Raw genomic sequence first — 18,935 nt, 5'->3', positions numbered from 1 at the left:
ACAGCCATGCAACCTGTTGGTGCCACCCGTGGAAACAAAGCCGAGCCCAGCAGAACTGCCACAACTGATACACGAACTGGCCTCCCCATGAGGAGAAAAGGTGAACGCAGATGCCACCAGCGGTGCCGCCGCAGCTCGCGAACGCCACTTGTCGAGATCCAGGGGCACTTCCAGGCCGCCGGCCCCTGCGGCGTTGCAGGGGGGCGGGCGGGCAGCGGCGCGGCCGGTGTCGGGAGCACGGCACGCCCGGGCGGCGGCACGTCCTCAGTGCCCCGTACCCGCCTGAGCTTTGCTGGGCACCAAGGCTTATCTTCTGGCCTTGCCGTTGCTTTCCTTCTCCCTCACTGTGTTAGCTCGCCTCAGAGAGGAAGGGCCGGATTCAGCCGCCTCGGAAGAGCAAGGCCAGCGCTTTCCTCTGGGGGAGGGCGGCTAGTGCCGCCGCCCGCTGCCAGGAGGCAGCCGCTCGGGCATTCCTCCCCGGAGACACGCCAACAAGCAGCGCTGCTAAAATTAACGCTTTACGGACACCCGGGTTTAATACAAGCTTGGGAAATGGAAGCGGGGCTGTGGGGGTTGGTTTTTATTCCGCCTCAGCGCGCAGCGAGCGACCCCGCTCCCGAAGGCCCGCGGCCGCTGCCGCCCGAGGCGGGACCCAGCAGCGGGCGGCCCCTTCCCGCACCCCGCCGCCGGGCCGGTGCCAGGGGCCGCCCCTCGCTCCCCGCGGCGCCGCCCTCCCGCCGCTCCCCCGCACCCCGTGACGGTCCCGCCCCGCCCGGCGGCAGCGGCGGGGAGCGTGGGGCTCCGCTCGGCGCGGAGCGGCCATGGGCTCGGCGGCGGAGCTGCTGCCGCCGCTCGGCGAATCCGAGCGGGAAGCGGGGGCGGCGGCCGCCCGGCACCGGCGGCGCCCTGAGGAGCAGGTGGGTGCCAGCGGGTAAGAGGTCCGGGAGGGCGGGCCGCGGCTTCGGGGCTGCCCCCGGCGTCAGGCGAGGGGAAACCGTAAGCGCCTTTCGGTTCGTCCCCCGTGCACCGCCGTTACAGCCCTTACAGCCCGGCGGCGGGGCGAGCCGCTCCGCTGCGGTGGGGCTTACGCAACCCAGCCGGGCTGCGTGGGGCTGCCCCGCGGGGGGCGGGGTGTCCCCGGCCTCGGTGTCCCCCGGTCTGTCTCCCTTCGAGCCGCGTAGTCCGCGTGGCAGAGGGTGGGAGCAGATGTGCAGGGGTGGTCCCCGCACGGCACCCACGTGCGAGCATCTCGCTGGAGAGGATTGGGGTGCTGCTGCCATCCCCGGAATTCCCCAGTACTTCACTTCTCAGTCTTTCTGTTAAAGATTTGTTCACTTAAATGTTTCAAGCCTTCCATCTCTCTGTTACTTACGAAACAGAACGTGTTGTAATTGGCGAAGAATATCGACTCATTTTTTGACTTGTCTGCTTTCTTCAGGGCATGCATTTTTATGGCATGTTGGATGGAAGTGGGCTTTTCGTTTAGGAAATGAAAGGTTTCCCTATTGTTAGTTGTAAAATGGCTTTCCACGCACTCTTTGTTTTGCAGACGGTATTGTCCCGGTGCTTAGACAAAGGCAGTGTTCTTAAATGCACCTTTATTGATGTCTCATTTAAAGACCAAAAGAACACAACCTTTTCATATTCGATACTTTAATGTAATCATCTGCTCTGAATGCCTTGGGTGGTTAAGTAGGAGAATTGCACTAGCGCTGATAATTGCAGGGGGGCAAACAGCTGCTGGAGTACATCCCGAAGTACTTTCCAGCTTCATTTGTTAATCATTTCTGTTGAAAATTCTTGTAAGATGGTCCTGACTTCGCTTAACCATAAGGGTGCCCTTTCATAGCCAGAAGAGTTTAGTGTTTGAAAGCGTCTGGTAGTACTTCCCTGATGTTGCAGCTAAAAGCAGGCCACTGCTGAGAGGTGCCTGGTACTTGAGAATTCGCTCAGTGACCGTTTATGTAAGTCAGTGCATCTTCCTTGTCCCTTTCTCTAGAAAAATGGAGCAGAGCAGGGCAGGTGCGTGAATGTAGGGTAAGGCCAGATGTGCTGAGAGGCACAGCAGTTCCCCTTGGTGCGTCCACAAGCCCTCCTGCAGGTTATTGCAGGAGGAGAATCAGAAACATTTGCTGGTTCTGACAGCTGTCTACTCTGAAAATTTCAGAGAGGTTAAAAAGTTGCATCAGACCACCTCGGATGTTACTGCTCTGGAACTGGTTGTAACTCCTTGCTAAGGAGGGAGCACCCCCCAGATTGCCGCTGCCGGCTGGGTGAGGAGCCTGGCGGTGTGGTTTCGGGGTGTGGGGTGTGCTGTAACTACCTAACCTGTAACCACTAACATACCAGCTTTCCAATCTTGCCTAAACGCATTTCAAAATGAAGTTGCTACAGGTATTGCTTGGGTAGCCACAGGCACACTTGGCTGAGAAACTCTTCCCACTTTTCTCAAGCACAGGTAGTGATTGTGGCCCTTTCTGACAAGCTGGGGCATAACATTAGGATAGCAAGGCAGAATTTTTAAATAGGTGGTGAGGAAGAAAGAGAAAATATTTCCTGTTTGCTGGAAATGTTTCACTGCTGTTATGTGGAGTATTTTTTCTGCATACCGAGGTGCCAGCATCTGGACAAATAATAAACTAGATTTGGAAATAAGGAACATCAGTTGCCTTTAATTATGTAGAGAATGTGAACATTGTATAAAATAACAGTAAAAATAATTACAATTTGATAAATAAATAGGAGTATTCTATTTTTACATGTAGGGAGGACTAAAGCTAGGTGAGGAGTTAGTGGTATGTACGCTTGCTGCAAACTTTGACAGAAAGTCCCAGGTTCTCTTGGTCAAGAGAAGCACAAACATGTGGCTTGATTTGGAGGGGCTCCTGGGCCATCAAGCCTAGTCATGTGCTGTCACTTTTTTGTTTTCATGAATGTGTCCGGATTTGTCTGAAAATAATTGGTTCCCCCTACCCTTTCTGCTCTCATGGAGAGGCTGTTAGTGAACGCTGCTATTCCAGCAGGCAGGGATCTTGTTTCCATGCTGGGTCCTTACCTGGAGTCCCTCAATGGAGGCCTCGTTGTTGTTGCTGTGTTTGCTGAGCGTGTTTGCACTGTTAAGGGAACAATGGTGTAAATTCTCACTTCTCTCAACTTGGGTAAAGTAAAGCCTGTGTGAGAGCAAATACTTTGGCCTTTTTTGAGTTTTTTTCAGGTGAGGGTCTGGGGCTGGTAGCCTGGGTGTGATTTGCTTTTTCCCCCTTTCCTCTAAAATAAACTCGGTTTGTGTAAGATCATACCTAGTAATATAATGCTAAAAGAATACCTTCCTAACAAGTAGGACCTCTAATAATAATGTATGCACTCTTTAATTATTTTTTTTAAGCAAGTACTCTGTAGGAAATAAATCTATTTATTTAATTCCAAACCCTCCGGCTTTAATTTTATATTGAAGCTTATTATTATGTCAGCAAGGACATGCATAATGAAATTACTGACAGGTACATTTTTAGGAGAAGGATATGTTAATAAATATATAGCCTTTGGAATTCATTATTGCAATAGACTGTAGAATTACTTAGTTCAGTGATTAGATTTAAAAGCTGAACTGGATATTAATGTGATTAATATCCTTTGTAGGTTTGCATGCAAAGGTGAGAATAATTACACTTACTTTAGTCTTCAAAGCACTGCAGAACTTGGGTAGTTTCTTCCGCCTCTCCTGCATTGCGTTGCTGGTGGTCAGAAGTGGTATATGAAGGCACCAAAAGATTCAGCTGCTCCTGAAGCCATGGGAGGGGGTTGCTGCTTCACCCTGTGAGTTAACATTTTTTTCCCTAACTGTTGATAGTTATTGGTCAGACACACAAGTTGTCACGTTTTTTCAACATTGCTAGAGTTAAGGACCTCAAATCTCTTTCCTTAACCCACTTTCTAAAATAGGTTAGCCTTTGTTATATTACTAGAGCCTAAATCTCATCAACACCTATAAATTAAACCATGAAATAAGAATAGAAAGGTGGAATGCATGCGAGTGTGTGATAATAAAAGGTGAGGCAAAAGTGCTGCGTTACAGTAGGGCATGTTTTACAATTACAGTAGTATTAGCAAGAGTCACAACACTCGGCCCATCCATAGGGACTTGGAAGCCAAGCTGTGTTACAGTGGACAGAGTTCCTGAAAGCTGTGGCATGTGGCTGTCTTCTGTACCGAAGATTGTCTGTCTGGGCAATAATGAGTTTTAGTCTCTTGTAATCTAAGTCGAAGGCAGTGGCAAAATTCCCAGTTGCTTCAGTGAGGCCAGGATCTCCACGTCGTGCTGGTTTACGATACGCAGAATCCAAAGTGCTGTCCCACAGCTAAGCTAAAACCAACGCTTCTCATAGAAAATGTCTAAATGCAGAGTTAATACACAATACACGCATTCGCAAGTAGGTAAATTAGTTTAGACAATCACCTCTTCATTAACCTGATTTTGTAACACTTTGGGATGTTTAATTATTATTGTGAACAGTGTTTTATCTCTATAAGTGGAGTATTTTATAGTCTAATACATGGGTTCACATTTAGAGGAGCTATTACAAAAGGGTTTTGGTGCTTCCCATTGAGAATTATGTTGAAGAGGCATGAGTGTCTTAACTAAGTTCAAGTCTTGAACTTTTTGAGTAAGTTCCCAATATCTCTAGTATTTCCTCAGCATGGAAAGAATGAGCAGAAACAAAACTAGAGGATAATATCAACAGTCTTGTGATATCCCTCATGTAAATTTCATTGTTCATTTGACTAGGATGGATGTGTGCTGCGTTGCCTGGAAGGGTATCATTGCAATCGTAAGTCAGTAGAGGCCAAGAATGTTTTAAAGTAAATGTGTGTGTGTGGAAACTGTGGTGCCTAAGGCTAGACATCTATTTCTAATTTATTCCACACTGAGATAATATGAAAATTGTAGGTTTCTCCTGCTTGCAGTTGTTGGAATTTGCTTCCGAACTCAAAATAGTAATACCTGACAAGGAGAGCTTAATCCCAAATTTGTTCTGGCTCTACAAGTAATTTAACTCTGCTGCAGAGGTTCATAGCTACAAAATAATACGTGATAATAACTTTCTAAAAAGCATTAGTGGGTTTTCTGAGGCTTGACAGCATTTGAAGAAAAACAAACTAACAGAAAATCCTTCAGATATAACTGTAGCACCTAAAATAGATAAGATAGCATGCTCTGCTTGAATAATGTGAAGATCCAGTTTTCTTAAGGGAAAAAAAAAAGTATTCTGGAGATAGAAGTGAATAGAAATTTCTTCTCCTTAAAAGGCAAAATTAACAGCTGTGCTTTTCAGCAAGCCAGGGCATTGATACCACTGGATGTGCATTGGTTTGCAAGCCTTTTGCTGGGTCAAGCTGACAAATTTTAGTGGGGGAACCTTGATAAACAAAATCCTGTGGAAATTAAATGTTGCAGGTGTAAGGAAGAGATGGATTAAAAATTGCTTTTGATCGAGTCTCTGTGTAAAATTGCAGCATGGATGGGATCAAGTTACAGGGACAGTAGTAGGAGCCTAAGTATGAGTGTAAACAGCAGCCTAAAATGGGGGAGAGAGGCAGCAGATCTTAACATGGGGGCAGGCAGGTTTCCTCTCCCTCAGACCCTGCCATGCTGGGTTCCTGTCTGTGACACTTTCTCATCTGGTGCTGTATCAGTGGGGAAATTTACTCCTGAAATTATGGGACTACAAACACGATTTATCGAGGGAAGCTTCTATTGCTCCTGAAGCCTTCTCTGCTTTGCACATGCACAAGTTTAGTATCTGGAAAAGCCTTTTCACCTCCTTAACGCAAACCCACTCCTGGTATTTCATAGTTTGTTCCAGCAGCTGTTGATCCTAAACTTGTTGCCATAAAAGTTGACTAAAAGGAATCGGTGCACTCGCTTTTCGTATGTTATTGCTTGTTTCTATAGAAACGTCTTTCTATTTTATAAATGGTGTCTAGATTCTTGCTGTTCAATGAAGGTTAACCCAATCTTTGTTTAACAATTTTTTATTTAAACTCCCTCTAAGTATGTCACTTTTGTTGGTAGCTGTTGTAAAGTACTTTTGGTATTCAGGATTTTTCTAGTTTTCATGCATTTGCGCTTTTTTCCCCAGAGGAACAAGTTAAACTTAATTTTCATTTGTCTTGTTTTTCATCTGGAAGTGAGGTATGATTTTTTTTCTCTCATTTCCTAATCTATTAATCTTTTCATATTTAAATATCAGATTAAAATTAGCCTAGAGAAATTAATATTTTTTTTTCCTCCCAGAAAGTTAAAATTAATTTTGTTGTCTTAATAGTCTGTTGGTCAAGTATCAAGATCTTATTACTGCTTACATTTACAAGGTCAAATACTAATTGTTAGTTTCATGCTAGCAAGGGATGCAAAGGGATACCATTCTCTTCCTGCTACAGTAGAAGAGGAAGAAAATCAGAAACATTTCCACTAAAATTATTTGCCCATCTTGGGCAAATTTTACTTCCTTTAACTAAACAGAAGAAATCTTTTTAAGGATGAGAAAGGAGGGTGAAACCCTGGTCACGTGCCAGGTGTTACTAGTAACGAAACTGCCTAGTCTGCCTGTGTGGAGGAGGAGGCGGCGGCAGCAAGCCTGCGCCTGGCAGACCCGTGCATCGTAGGGTTTCATGCTGGTGCCCGGCAGTGGGGGGAGGCTGTGGTTGGGAGGAAGAGGAGGCCACAACCTGGGAACGTGCCATTTTCTGCAAACCTCCGAAGCCTGTCCGGGGCAACACACTGGGCGGTCAGATGGCTGAGTACCGGCAAGACTGGGTAATTCATTTGTCCGGGACTTAACATTGCTGGCTACCTAACTACCCGGTATCTGTAGCTGGGTGTTGGCTGGCATGTGTACCCGCCTGCACCCAGCGGAAGCTGGTCTCTTGCTTTGGAGGGGAGGGAGCCTGTGGTTTCTTCCATCCCAGTCTCTGTTAGCTGCTTACTTTCTTCTCATGTTTTTCGGTAAGATTGAGCTTGAAGTATTTTCAGTTTTGGCATCCTCTAGAAAGAGATGACTTTGTGAGTTCAGATGTCTTCTGAACAAACATTCATGTTCCAGCTTTCAAAAATACAGGAGTATTTTTCAATAACTAAGCATATTCCTAAAGTCACATCTCAGTGGCTTTTTTGGACATTCAAGTGTCTATGGGCTTCAGCTGTTAGACACACCACTGGTTCCCTGGAGTAAAAATAACCATGACTGGAGTAAAATAGATTGTGAGCAGTTACATACTGCAGAGGAAACCTGTTACTTGAAAAAAAGGAACATGCAGGTGGGTATGTAAACATGATATCCCTGCATTTCCTTATTACACTTTTTTTAACATCTCATTCACGTGTTGTTAAACATGTCTTTGCTGCTTATCTCAAAAGGGGTTTTTTTCCATCTAATGTAGAAATAATTCTCTTAAATATGCTATCTTTTTATCTTTCTTTTATAACTGTAAATGTGACTGATTGCGATCAGAGGCATGTTACAAACTATTTGGAGATGCTGCTGCTTGAGATTAACTTTGTGGATACCTTTTTCCTACTCCCCTCTCTCTTTGTTGCCTTTGCCTAGCAGCATATTTTCAACTGTAAAATCACAAGTTTTTACAGGGAAAGCAATTATTTTCCCAGTCATTGGACTTTCATTGGATTGGAATCATTGCTGGAGTTCACATTTATGTAATACCCTTTTGGGCAGCTGATGCAATAAAAGAGAAACTGATAGACTTATACGCAGCCTGGTGCTGTTGTTGAGTGCAGGGCAGGAATTTTTCAAGTTGTTTGAGCAACAGAAGACTATTGGGGTTTCTTCAGTTCATTACTCATGAAAAATAGGAAGAGGGATGTTATTTAGTTTGTTTTGAAAGATCTTGTATCTTCAGAGTAGTTGAATGGAATTTGTTTGGTTTATTTTTTAACAAAACATCTGGAATCTTTAGGTGGAGCAGGTTCCTTATGTTCATCCATTCCCTCCTCCCACAGAACGAAGGCTGTTGAACTTCATCCAATTATTTCATTCAAGTCAGATTTTTTTTCCACACACACAAAAAATTCCCAAACTAAAGATCTCAAGATCCTTAGGCTATGAGTGGAAAATGCTGGACCAAGCTGCTGCTTCAGCAGATGAAATACCTGGAAGGCAAGACCGTAACTACACCTGTTCTCCTCTCAGCAAGTGCAGTGGTGAGGTTACATGACTGAGAATCATTGCGGTCACTTTAGAGCCATTCAGTTTGTGATCCCCTCAGACAATTCATCCAACCCAATGCTGCCTTTCCTGGTGGCCCCGTACCACCTCACCCATCACACTAGCCTTGTGGCAGAGGGGTGTGTGATGAAGCAGGGCTGTCTTTCTTCCAGGAGGCTGGCAGAAGGCACCAGCTGCAGCCACTGGAGCAGCTTGGGTATCTCTTTCAGACCACTTCCTTCTTTCCAGGGACGAGCCCTCGAAGACCCAGTTTGTTCTGGCAGGGGTGGCAGCCCTGAGCACACAGATGTTGAAGTAGTTTGTCACATGTGATCTACACATGGCCAGCAAATCTGCCACATCCAGCAAGTGTGGGGTGCCCTGAGCATGGGCACTGGGCTCCATCACTTGCTGAGGAAAGTGCTGCAGTGGTGATCCTTGGGAGAAGCTGCAGGGACTTCCAGGCAGAGCTTGTTGGTGGTGCTGTACAAGGACATCATTGATACTGTCCTTCAGTGAGCTAACATCACTGATAGCAGAAAAAAGAAATGCTGAATCTGTGTTTCCATGCTCTCTTTGATTAGCCACAGGAAAATGACCTCCCAAGTGTGTTGGGTAGGTTTGTGTCCCATTTGGATCCATTTGTATTCTGTATCCTCCAAGAGCTTGGTGGTTATTCGGCGTGATCTGCAAATGGGGAGGGGCAGGAACTGTGTGCTTCCAGACATCTGAGGGGAAAAGACCTTGAACTGGCTGCATTATACCTGTGAGGTGCAGACAGAGATCAGCCTTAAATGACTGCTAACTTTATCCGTCTCTCCTGGTGAGCATATGAATAATTGCAAAGATGGTTTCTTTGAGGGGGTGTGTTCTGATGGGATCTCGTGTTTCTCTGTGTGGTCAAAACACCCTTGATGGGAAGGGAGTAAGGAAGAAAAAGTTCCTGCTGTCAGACTGGTGTGTAGTGGCCTCTGCTTCTGACTTAAGTGTGCTTTCCTGAATTTAGGCAGCAGTGAGTTTGATGAGTGTGGTGGAAGTTTGCCATAAGCCAGGGTAGTTAGTGATCAGAACACGTGTAATTTTGTGTGTTATGTTGATGACAAATGTAACTGGTAAAGCCACAGCTGGTTATTCGGTAGGTTCAGTAGGTTGTTTTTACTTTCTCTGTTGTTTTAAAGCTAGTCCAGGAAAACGTTCAATTACATGGGAGATATTTTTTTTTTCAGAAGCACTTCAGGGATGTAGGAGCACCAGCTGTGCTGGAAGTAGACAGAACTTGTGCTTAGTACCTCCTCTGCGACCTCCTCAGAGACTTTAATTTTGAAAAAAGTTCCTTTCATGGCATTCTGCAACTGAGAGGGCACGTCATGGTTCTCCTTACAGCCTCCCAGCCCCTAAGCCGTTTGGCCCTAACAGCTGGGTAAATCTGGTTACAAAGTGTCCATAGTAAAGTTTTTTACAGTTTGGATCTCCAAATTCAGACTTCCTGCCAGTAAGTGGCAGGAGACAGCAGACTAACAACAGCTTTGGGGATGAAAATAGGCCATTTTGGATAGGGAGGGAAATTTTGTAACACCGAACATCTGAAAAGACAAGAGAAAACTGGGTGCTTGATGGGAACCTTCAGGTACTGCAGTAGACTTGTGAAAAACATTGTTTGTGCCTTACATGCTGAGCAACAGGACAGACACTTTCCCTTCTGTTCCAGATGATAACTCTATTTCTGATTTAAAATAATTTAAAGTAAAAAATAGAAACCAAATATGAAATGGAGTATGAATATGTGCTGCAACCAGCTCCGGAGTCCTCAGCACAGGGAAGACATGGACCTGTTGGAGCGGGTCCAGAGGAGGGCCACAAAAATGATCGGGGGCTGGAGCGCCTCTCCTATGACCACAGGCTGAGAGGGTTGGGGCTGTTCAGCCTGGAGAATGGAAGGGGGGACCTTACAGCAGCCTTCCAGTACTTAAAGGGGGCTTATAACAAAGATGGGGACAAACTTCTTAGTAGGGCCTGATGCAGTAGAACAAGGGGTAATGGTTTTAAGCTTAAAGAGGGTAGATTCAGACAGGTAGATATAAGGAAGAAAATTTTTTACGATAAGGGTCATGAAACACTGGAACATGTTGCCCAGGGAGGTGGTAGATGCCCCATCCCTGGAAACATTCAGAGTCAGGCTGGACAGGGCTCTGAACAACCTGATCTAGTTGAAGATGTCCCTTCTTATTGCAGGGGCAGTGGACTAGATGGGCTTCAAAGGTCCTTTCCAAACCAAACTATACTATGATTATATGAAATATTTTTCAAACGAAAAAAAAAAAAAACCAACCCAACAAAACCTGTATGAAAGCATTTAAGGAATATAAAATGAAAAGGAGTTTGAGGCAATGAAGCAATACACAGTGGTTGTATATTTGTGTAAAGGAATCTGCTAGTGTAGTTTGCTTTAAGGATGTTGATGATCCCAGTATGTCTAAAATAAAGTCACTTAGCTGTAAAATTAATTTAAGTTAGAGTAAGGAGCAATTCATTATAGCAATTTGATAAGAAACATTAGGTTAGGAAACAAATGCAATCGGCATTTCTAGTATTTTTTTTGTTTTAGCTTCATTCACATGGGAAAGCCCTATTCTCCTTTCCCCTTCAGGAATAATCCCATATGTGTGTATTTGGTGAGTGTCTTTCAGCCAGTTGGAGGAAGGAGGGGAGAGAAGTTGGGGAGACAATACTGTTGTGCCTCTCTTTTTGGGAGGCATTTTGGGCATGCATCCATCTATATCCATGCTAGATCCCTGGCTGCACTTCTGTTCCCCTGGTGCCTCTGCATTTCTTCATTGCTCCTGTCTTTCTAAGAGTGAGGAAAGGGAAACAAATCACTGCAGGTGGAGTAGACCTCTTACATTCCCTCCTGCATTGTGGCAAATGATGTCTGGGGGTGCCCCCTGCATACTATGTGTTAGCTATGAGGAGCAGAGCTGCTGTAAAGGCCTTGAGAGCATGCTTTCTCTGGGGCTGGTGCAGGTAAAGAAAATCCTCCACTCCCCTGTGATACACAAAATATTCTCAAAGGTTACGAAGCCAAGGCTGGGTTGTTGGTTCTTAAAATCAGCAACTTTGAAACAGAAACTTCTTTTGCTTTTGGATGTAGAAGCTCAGTTTTGTTGGGGGGGTGGAGCGCGCTGCTCATAATGGGTGCATTTCTCTTTCTGTGTTTCTCTGTTAGCGGTAGTGTCTGTCTAGCTTGAGGCTGATTCAGCAAGATTCAGTATGAAAATAACCCTATGGAAATTCCGAGTCAGCTGGGAACTGTGTGCTTGCTGAAGACAGCCAATTCCTAAAAATGTTTAGAAAAGTGCTTTGGGGGAAAAAAAAATAAAAAATTGTTCCAAGGATGTGGTTTGAGAGCTATTGGCGCATATGTGGGACTGTATGCTGTTTTACTCTCACTCTGAAAATTAGTAAGAGAACTTCTGCTGCTATGTTAAACTTATTTAATATTTTTTAGCAATTTGGAGTATAGTAACATTACTGATGTTTGCCCTAATATTTACATTTTAGCTACACCTCTGAAGAAACGTATTTGTCCAGCATGTGAAATATTATGCAATAGTAAAGAAAAATATGCCATCTGTGTTGTACAGCTGATCATCTGTTTTCAGCTTCACTTGTTTTTTGCTGGGTTGCCTGAAGCAAGATACACTCAGCCTGAATTAACTGAAGGAGACTTTGAAGTTTTGAGAATTTCCATGATCATTCTGAAAGGTTTTGTAAGCTTTTGAAAATATTTGGAAAAATAACTTGACACGTTTTGTAATTAAATACACACTTGTCAGTCTCCCTGCCTAGAAGTTTGCTTTGTGTAATCACTGTAGGAATTCATGAATCTACCCTTGTTTGTGAAAAGGAGGGTGAGAGAAAGTCTTGCTTAAAAAAAATTAAAAAAAGACCTGGACAGCCTAAGTAAGGTGGAATGTACTCTGTACCCTGCTTAAGAGGCTGTGTGCAACTTCTGGCTGTTAGCTCATCAAAGCAGAACACGGGGCTCTAGGGGAGTCCCGTGTCCTACAGCTGCCTCGTACCAGGAGAGAGGCTGTCGGTGTGGGTATGTGCAGTTACCTGTGCCTAGCTGGTGAGACAGAGCTTGTGGACATGTGCCTGCTGGTGGCTTCCTTGCCAGCGCTGTACTCTACTTGCTCTGTGCAAAGGCTTCAGGACGTTGCTGAGTGCCATTAATAATCCAGAGGCAAAAAAGTGATTCATTTGTTTTCCACTTCTCTTTGCACTGGCCACTGGCTCAAAGCCTAAGCTACTTTGCTAGAGAATGTAGTGACTTCTGCACACATTAACTGTTTCGCTCTGAAGCGGTCTCTGCACCACTTGATGGGAGCTGCGCTCTGATCTCCGTCATTGCCCCGTAGGCCCATGTTCCCTGTGGTCTCTGCATGCAGGAAGCAAATAATATTTTCCCTTCTGTGGTGGCTTAACGCCCACTGGCAACCAGGCACTGTGCAGCCACTCGCTCACTCGCCCCACAGTGGGATGGCAGAGGGAACCAGAAGAGTGAAAGTGAGAAAACCCGTAGGTTGAGATAAAGACAGTTTAATAGGTAAAGCAAAAGCCACGCACAGAAGCAAAGCAAAACAAGGAATTCATTCATTGCTTGCTTCCCACGGGCAGGCAGGTGCTCAGCCATCCCCAGGGAAGCAGGGCTCCATCACGTGTAATGGTTACTCAGGAAGACAAATGCCATTACTCCAAATGTCCCCCCTTCCTCCTTCTTCCCCCAGCTTATATGTGCTCAGCGTGACACCATATGGTATGGAATATCCCTTTGGCTAGTTTGGGTCAGCTGTCCTGGCTGTGTCCCCTCCCAGTTCCCCGTGCCCCTCCAGTCCTCTGGCTGACAGGGCCAGAGAAACTGGAAAGTCCTTGACACAGTATAAACATCACCCAGCAACAACCATTGTTCTTACACCAAATCCAAACCACAGCACTGCCCCAGCTACTAAGAAGAAAATTAACTCTATCCCAGCTGAAACCCAGACATCTTCCCAGCACGTCCTTTCTCTTTTCCCTAATTGTTTTGATCAATGTACCATGTAGACTAATAGTTTGTCTCCCTGTGCTCTTTGAGAATAGAGACATGAGAGTTCCTGTAATAACATTGTGTTCCTGGGTTGGCAAGCCCCCTGCACTGCCATTCTTGAAAAGACTAATCTTGAAATGTTGGAATTAATGAGGAGTCGATAAAGCCAAAATGCTGAGAACTGGGGTTTTCATATCCAGCGGGAGGGAGAAAACAACCTGGGCCTGAGAAGTGAGCTGGAAAGAGACAAGGCTTTGGGTGTCAGTACATAACCTCAAATACTGTGTTCTCTATGTTCAGGCTCTTCTGTAGAGCTGCAGAAAAATTGAACACAGTATTCATTAGTTTTTAGCTTGCCTGCACCCCTCCCTCTCTGGGATTCAGGACTGAAGCTTAAACCAAAGTCTTTATGAATAAGCAAATAAAATACCCAAGTGCACACAGCTGAGGGACTGTCGGGGTTTTGTTGGGGGTGGGGGGGTGGTCAGTAGCAGCTGTGGTGCTTTACCCAATCTTTATTCAGTCAGAAGGTTATGCATCATGGCCTAAAGTCTGGCCTAGAAAAAAATACTGGCTTCCTTTGGCCTTTGCTGGATGGTTTTCTGTGGGAATGGGAATTCACTTTATTCCTTGCTCTCTAATGGAGAGCCAGGCACTGCTATGGGAGGGAATTTCTGTTTCTCCACGAAGACCATACCATGCAGCCAGGGACACAGAATAGCTTTCGTCCTTGAAGATGGAACTGAAGATACATGTTTGCTTTGAATCCAGGAGTAGACTAATTGCCCATATTGTTTGTGGGCAATTTGTTGGACTTGTTGATCAGCTGACTGAAACATTGATGAGTACCTGCTGCATGTGTTTTCATTGCTGCCTAATGGAAGGGTTAGAAAACTCACACCCATCATCTTGAAAGCATGTTCGCCCTGTCATACCCAAACACAAGGCAATAAGGTTTTGTGCAAAGGATCTCTGGACACTGGGGAAGGAGAGACGAGATTTCAAACTCTAATCTAGTTGCAATTTACATGTTGAAACAGACACGTGTTTTCTGCAGTGATATTTAAGCATTGCATCTTCATTTAAAGATGTGCTTCTGCCTTCCTATGCATCTGCCCCACCACTTTTCTTTTTGGGAAAACTGCAGAACTTGTTTCCTCTCCCCTTTGCTGTTTTGTACCATCACTTTGCATCTGTGCCATCCTTGAGTCTGTCTTCCTCTGCATTGCCGTCACACCTTTCTGTGCTGACATTGAGATAGATGTTTGCCTTCTTCCTGGTCAAATCCAGTGCCCTTTTTCAGTGGTGATAGTACCCCTTCAGTTCCCTGTGCTTTGGTGTGAAATATTTTATAGTTCATGCTTAATAGTTTTGTATCATTCTTGTGGTTCTGAAGATATTCTGAAAATAATTTAGAACAAGGCTACTTCGGTCAGATCCCCTCCCTGAATTACAGGCAACTAATTCCATTTTGTTTGCCCTGACATCCCTGTTGCACAGACAGGTGAGATGTATGACGCTACAGGAGGGCTTTACCCCTCTAGCGTGACATCTGGAGGAGAAGCAGGGTGTCTGTCATATGTTTGTAGTATCACTTGACATGTCCCAGGTTTGGACAAGTGGATGTCATCCTTAACATTGTACCAAAGTCACAAGCTATGTAACACTGTCAATTTCTTGATTTAAGGGATAGCTTTATTGCATGTATATCTTAGTTTTACACGTTCAAATAGAAACAGCTGAGACTTGTTCAGAATCACAGTAAGAAGAACTGATTGTACAACCTATTTCCTAATAATTGTCTTCTGTCCACAGGTCCAGCAAGCACAAAGAAACCACACAGCAGAACCTGTAATAGATGACTACAAAAAGATGGGGACTCTCTTTGGTGAACTAAACAAAAGCCTTATCAGAATAGGCTTCACAAGGATGTACTTTGGAGAACGGATAGTAGAACCTGTAATAATTATATTCTTCTGGGTTATGCTCTGGTTTCTTGGCCTACAAGCTCTTGGACTGGTTGCTGTTCTGTGCCTTGTCATTATTTATGTACAACAGTAAAATTTTATAGATGCTGTTTAGATTATCTCTCTCAACTCTGTCACTATGTCAGTGGATTTATATTTAAGTAAATGGGTGGCATATCAAAAGCTGCGATGCTTCAAATTGCATTTCACTGAACTTCCAACATTTGGGGTGAGGGGGACTAAAATTATGCATTGTAAGCAAAGTCAGCAGTGCCCTACTACATCTTCGAAGGGCAAAAAAGGAGGTGTTTGTAATATAATGGTGTCCAATATACTGTTTTCTGCATTCTTGGGGCCTTAGTCCAAGGACTGGCTTTTTGTTCCTCCCCGCTCCTCCAGTGTTCTTGCTTTGTATCATGAAAATTTCCTGTCTGGTTTTAAGAGGACACTTGATGCGAGTGTCCTGTTTCACTGTTGGGTGGGGTTTGTGTGCTGTTTGTTCCCTGAATCTGCATAATTTGCTGGCTTCTTGCTGAAAAGCTAAATCTGCATGAGAGAGGTTTGCTAACAAACCTACAATGTTAAATGTTCATAAGGTGAATACAACTTCCCAGCACAAAAGCATCTTTGATTAGTACAGTTTTAGCAAGCTTTCCCCTAGGAAACAAGCTATGCCAGCAAAATGCTTTTATACTAATATCAGTGAATTCACACAAGGCTTCAGCTGTTGTTTAGAAGGAATCACAGTCCTGTACTGGCCAAATGGTCTAATGTAACTCTGCCTTGTTTTTGGAAATGTACTCTGCTCCTACTGCTATTTTTCTTTTTTTTTAATACTTGCTCTTTCCCCCAGCCCTCCTTCTGAAGATAAATATTTGTATAATTCATGGACTTTGTAGGTAGTTACAGCTGCAGTGTTGGAGAGTTGCCATTCCAGACGGCAATGCTAGAATATTGTCTGCTTCCTCTGGCTTGCGTGTGAAGTGTCTGAACAACCAGATAGGTATCAGACCAGCTCTCTTAACGCTTCCCTAATTTGCTGCAGTGTGGACCCAAGACAAGCTGGAGGCTTTGCGTATGTAAGCAAATCAGACCTGTTTCCCCCTGAAAGGCAAGAATGGAGCTGAAATCCGGAGGTCATTTTATTTAGTAGTCTTAACTGATTCATTTCCATGCTAGGCAACAAAAATGTGTATGTATAGGTGCATGTCATGGGCAACACAAATCTGAGAATAGGATATATCCGTTCAAGAGTAAGTGCAAAATTCACTTTGGCTCCCCAGGAGCCACACCACGGGTGTATCGAATATTTCCAAGTTGAAAATGCTCATTTAAAGAAAAACGGTAAAATGAGACATAATCTTTACTAAATAGGCTACCAATTTAATATTTGCTGTACATTACTTTTCGTAAGAAAATTGCAAAATTGACTCCATCTGTGGTAAAATGAAATTATACATTTACTTAAAGAAATGTAATGTGACATTTACAGAAAACTACTTACACATTTTGCAGTGACTTTTTTCCTAAAAATTTTTATACTAGCAGAGACCAGCAGCAGATTAGTTGAAAATGCTGTTTTATCCAGAGACTTTCTGGATAAGGGGATAAGGGGAGCGTTTCTATGGTCCCAGTTCTGCAACTGCATTCTCAAGGCCAATTTTATGCCTACATGGATCGTGTTGGTTGCTGGGCTCTATTTCCTTACAGACCTGGGCCCCAGTCCTTACAGACTTTCCTATTAGTGAAATAATTGTTATTTAGGGCAGTGAACATGAAGGCGCAGCTCCTTTAAAGTCTTTATGTGCATAAATGCCATCTGTGGACACGTCTGTGCTTTTCTAATGAATGCACAGTTACCTGCTAAGCAGATCTCCTCTCCAGATCTTCATACAACTTTGGTGGATCCAAGGGGCTCGGCTGAACTGGCAGGGGGGTGGGACTGAGGTCCCCTGTGTGTTTAGATGGCACCTGTGGTGATTGGCACCTAGTTAAATAGTTAACGCTGGTGGCAGGGAAACATTTGACAACAGAAGGTGATCCTGGATGCAGGGGTTTGTTGTTCACAACTGCAAGTCCCAAAGCAAACAGCAAGTACAGGCTGAACTCAAAGAGGCAGGAGCTCTGTACTCCCAAGTGCCTAGGGGTAAACTTTGGTTTTGTTTCAAGTCCCTTAGACAGCAGAACACCTGTTTACACCTTTGCATATTTGTATAGATATAACGGTGGGTTTATGTGTATTCTTCTCCTGTATAAGGGCTGTACTACAAAAGCATCTTGTCATTAAAAAAAAAATAAAAATCCTTCCTTTCTTCCCACAATCAAATTACTGTTCAGAGGTCCTCATCCTTTCATCCTGTAGGAAAAAGTGTCTCTGTGATATCCATGTTGCACTAGTACTCTTGTGTAAAGACACTGTGCTGTGAGATGGCATGTAGTACTTCCCTGAAGTGGTGATTTTGCTCTGTGCATAAGGAATGAACCGACGGTGTGACCGACAAGTTCAGTGAGGGCACTGTTTATATACTTGTAACCTTTTAGTATGTGCATAACTATGTTTCATTCATGAAGTCATTTCAGTTGTTCTTTTGATGTTCATGTTTGTATACATGTACTTTAGGGAAAGGTAGCTTTTGGACTTCTTTTAGATTGTGTACAGTGAATGTTTTATATGGTTTCTCTTAAGGGTAACTTATTACATCTTGTCCTTCATAGAAGTTTTTTTATTTTAAAAAACCTGAAAAAATATCCCTGCTAATGGAGTTAGGTTGACTGAAAGTGAAAAAAGAAAAATAATGTGTTGTATGGAAGATAACCCTCACCTGTTTGGTTTCATACATAGATAAGAATTTGCACCAAATCATCTGTCTAATTTTGTGCTATTGCTATAGTATCTCCCTGTCATTTGCAGGAAAGCAGAGTTAAGGAAAAAAGGAGGATAGAATCAGATGTGGAGAGTGGAAAATGGAATGCAGTGAAATGGTGCATATATGTGTAAAATCTGATTGTAAATGTGTACCAAAAGTGAAGGGGGAGAATAGGTAAACAGTCCTTGTATTGTGTTCTTTCTTCCATCCAGACATAGTTCTAAGGCAGAAGAAGCACCAAGCATTCAAAGGGTGTCCCTAGCTAAAAAGCAGAAGGTTAATTAAAAAAAAAAAAAAAAAAGACAATTTCACTGTTGTCTATATGGTAAAAATTGATACGTTTTTAGCAATGTTATTTATATTGGTATATAGGATCGTTATTCTTGATAGAACTGAAAGTGCTTTTATGCTTCTGTGTGTAGGGCTGTATGAAGGAATTATGGCCCTTAAATCTGTGTTAAAAAACAAATTACATAATTCCTGTTGGTCAGTGTAACATATCGAAAGCTTTTTACATAACCTTTGTTTTTTAAAGGATGGACTCTTCAGTACTGTTTCACACCCACCAAATGCACAAATGTTTGAACTACTGTGTACAGAGAAGAAACTCTACAAGTAGGAGAATCTTGGAGAATGCTGTTTGCACTGAAAAATCATCACATCAAACCTGTCCATATGAAAAGGAAAAATAATATTTCTTAACAACTCTGTATTAAATGAATCCTATGGAAAGCACTTTGTTATTCTTTCTAATAAAAAGAATTGCCATCAATGAGAACTGTGAATTCTTTGT

General features: G+C 43.7%; 1 protein-coding gene across 3 annotated transcripts; it reads left to right on the top strand.

The window, feature by feature from the left end:
• The first annotated feature begins 730 nt into the window (after positions 1–730).
• On the top strand, positions 731–18,920 carry FAM241A (family with sequence similarity 241 member A). Of its 3 annotated transcripts, XM_055797306.1 has the most exons (3): positions 731–917; positions 15,124–15,267; positions 18,678–18,920. In XM_055797306.1, the coding sequence occupies exons 1-3, from the start codon at positions 822–824 to the stop codon at positions 18,759–18,761; spliced, it is 324 nt and encodes a 107-aa protein (XP_055653281.1). In that variant the 5' UTR covers positions 731–821; the 3' UTR covers positions 18,762–18,920. The 3 variants fall into 3 exon arrangements, with proteins under 3 accessions (XP_055653281.1, XP_055653280.1, XP_055653282.1); XM_055797305.1 differs by having other exon boundaries at positions 739–917; positions 15,124–18,920; XM_055797307.1 differs by lacking the exon at positions 731–917 and adding an exon at positions 6,324–6,817 and having other exon boundaries at positions 15,124–18,920.
• The last annotated feature ends 15 nt before the right edge of the window (positions 18,921–18,935 follow it).

This window comes from Falco peregrinus, chromosome 2 (genome assembly GCF_023634155.1).
Source record: "Falco peregrinus isolate bFalPer1 chromosome 2, bFalPer1.pri, whole genome shotgun sequence".
Taxonomy (NCBI): domain Eukaryota; kingdom Metazoa; phylum Chordata; class Aves; order Falconiformes; family Falconidae; genus Falco; species Falco peregrinus.
This window is presented reverse-complemented; position numbering and strand designations above follow the sequence as displayed.

Coding starts and splice junctions, on each gene's coding strand:
- FAM241A (XM_055797305.1), top strand. CDS start 822: ATGGGCTCGGCGGCGGAGCTGCTGCCGCCGCTCGGCGAATCCGAGCGG. Junction 918..15,123: donor GGCGGCGCCCTGAGGAGCAG/GTGGGTGCCAGC, acceptor TTCTGTCCACAG/GTCCAGCAAGCACAAAGAAA.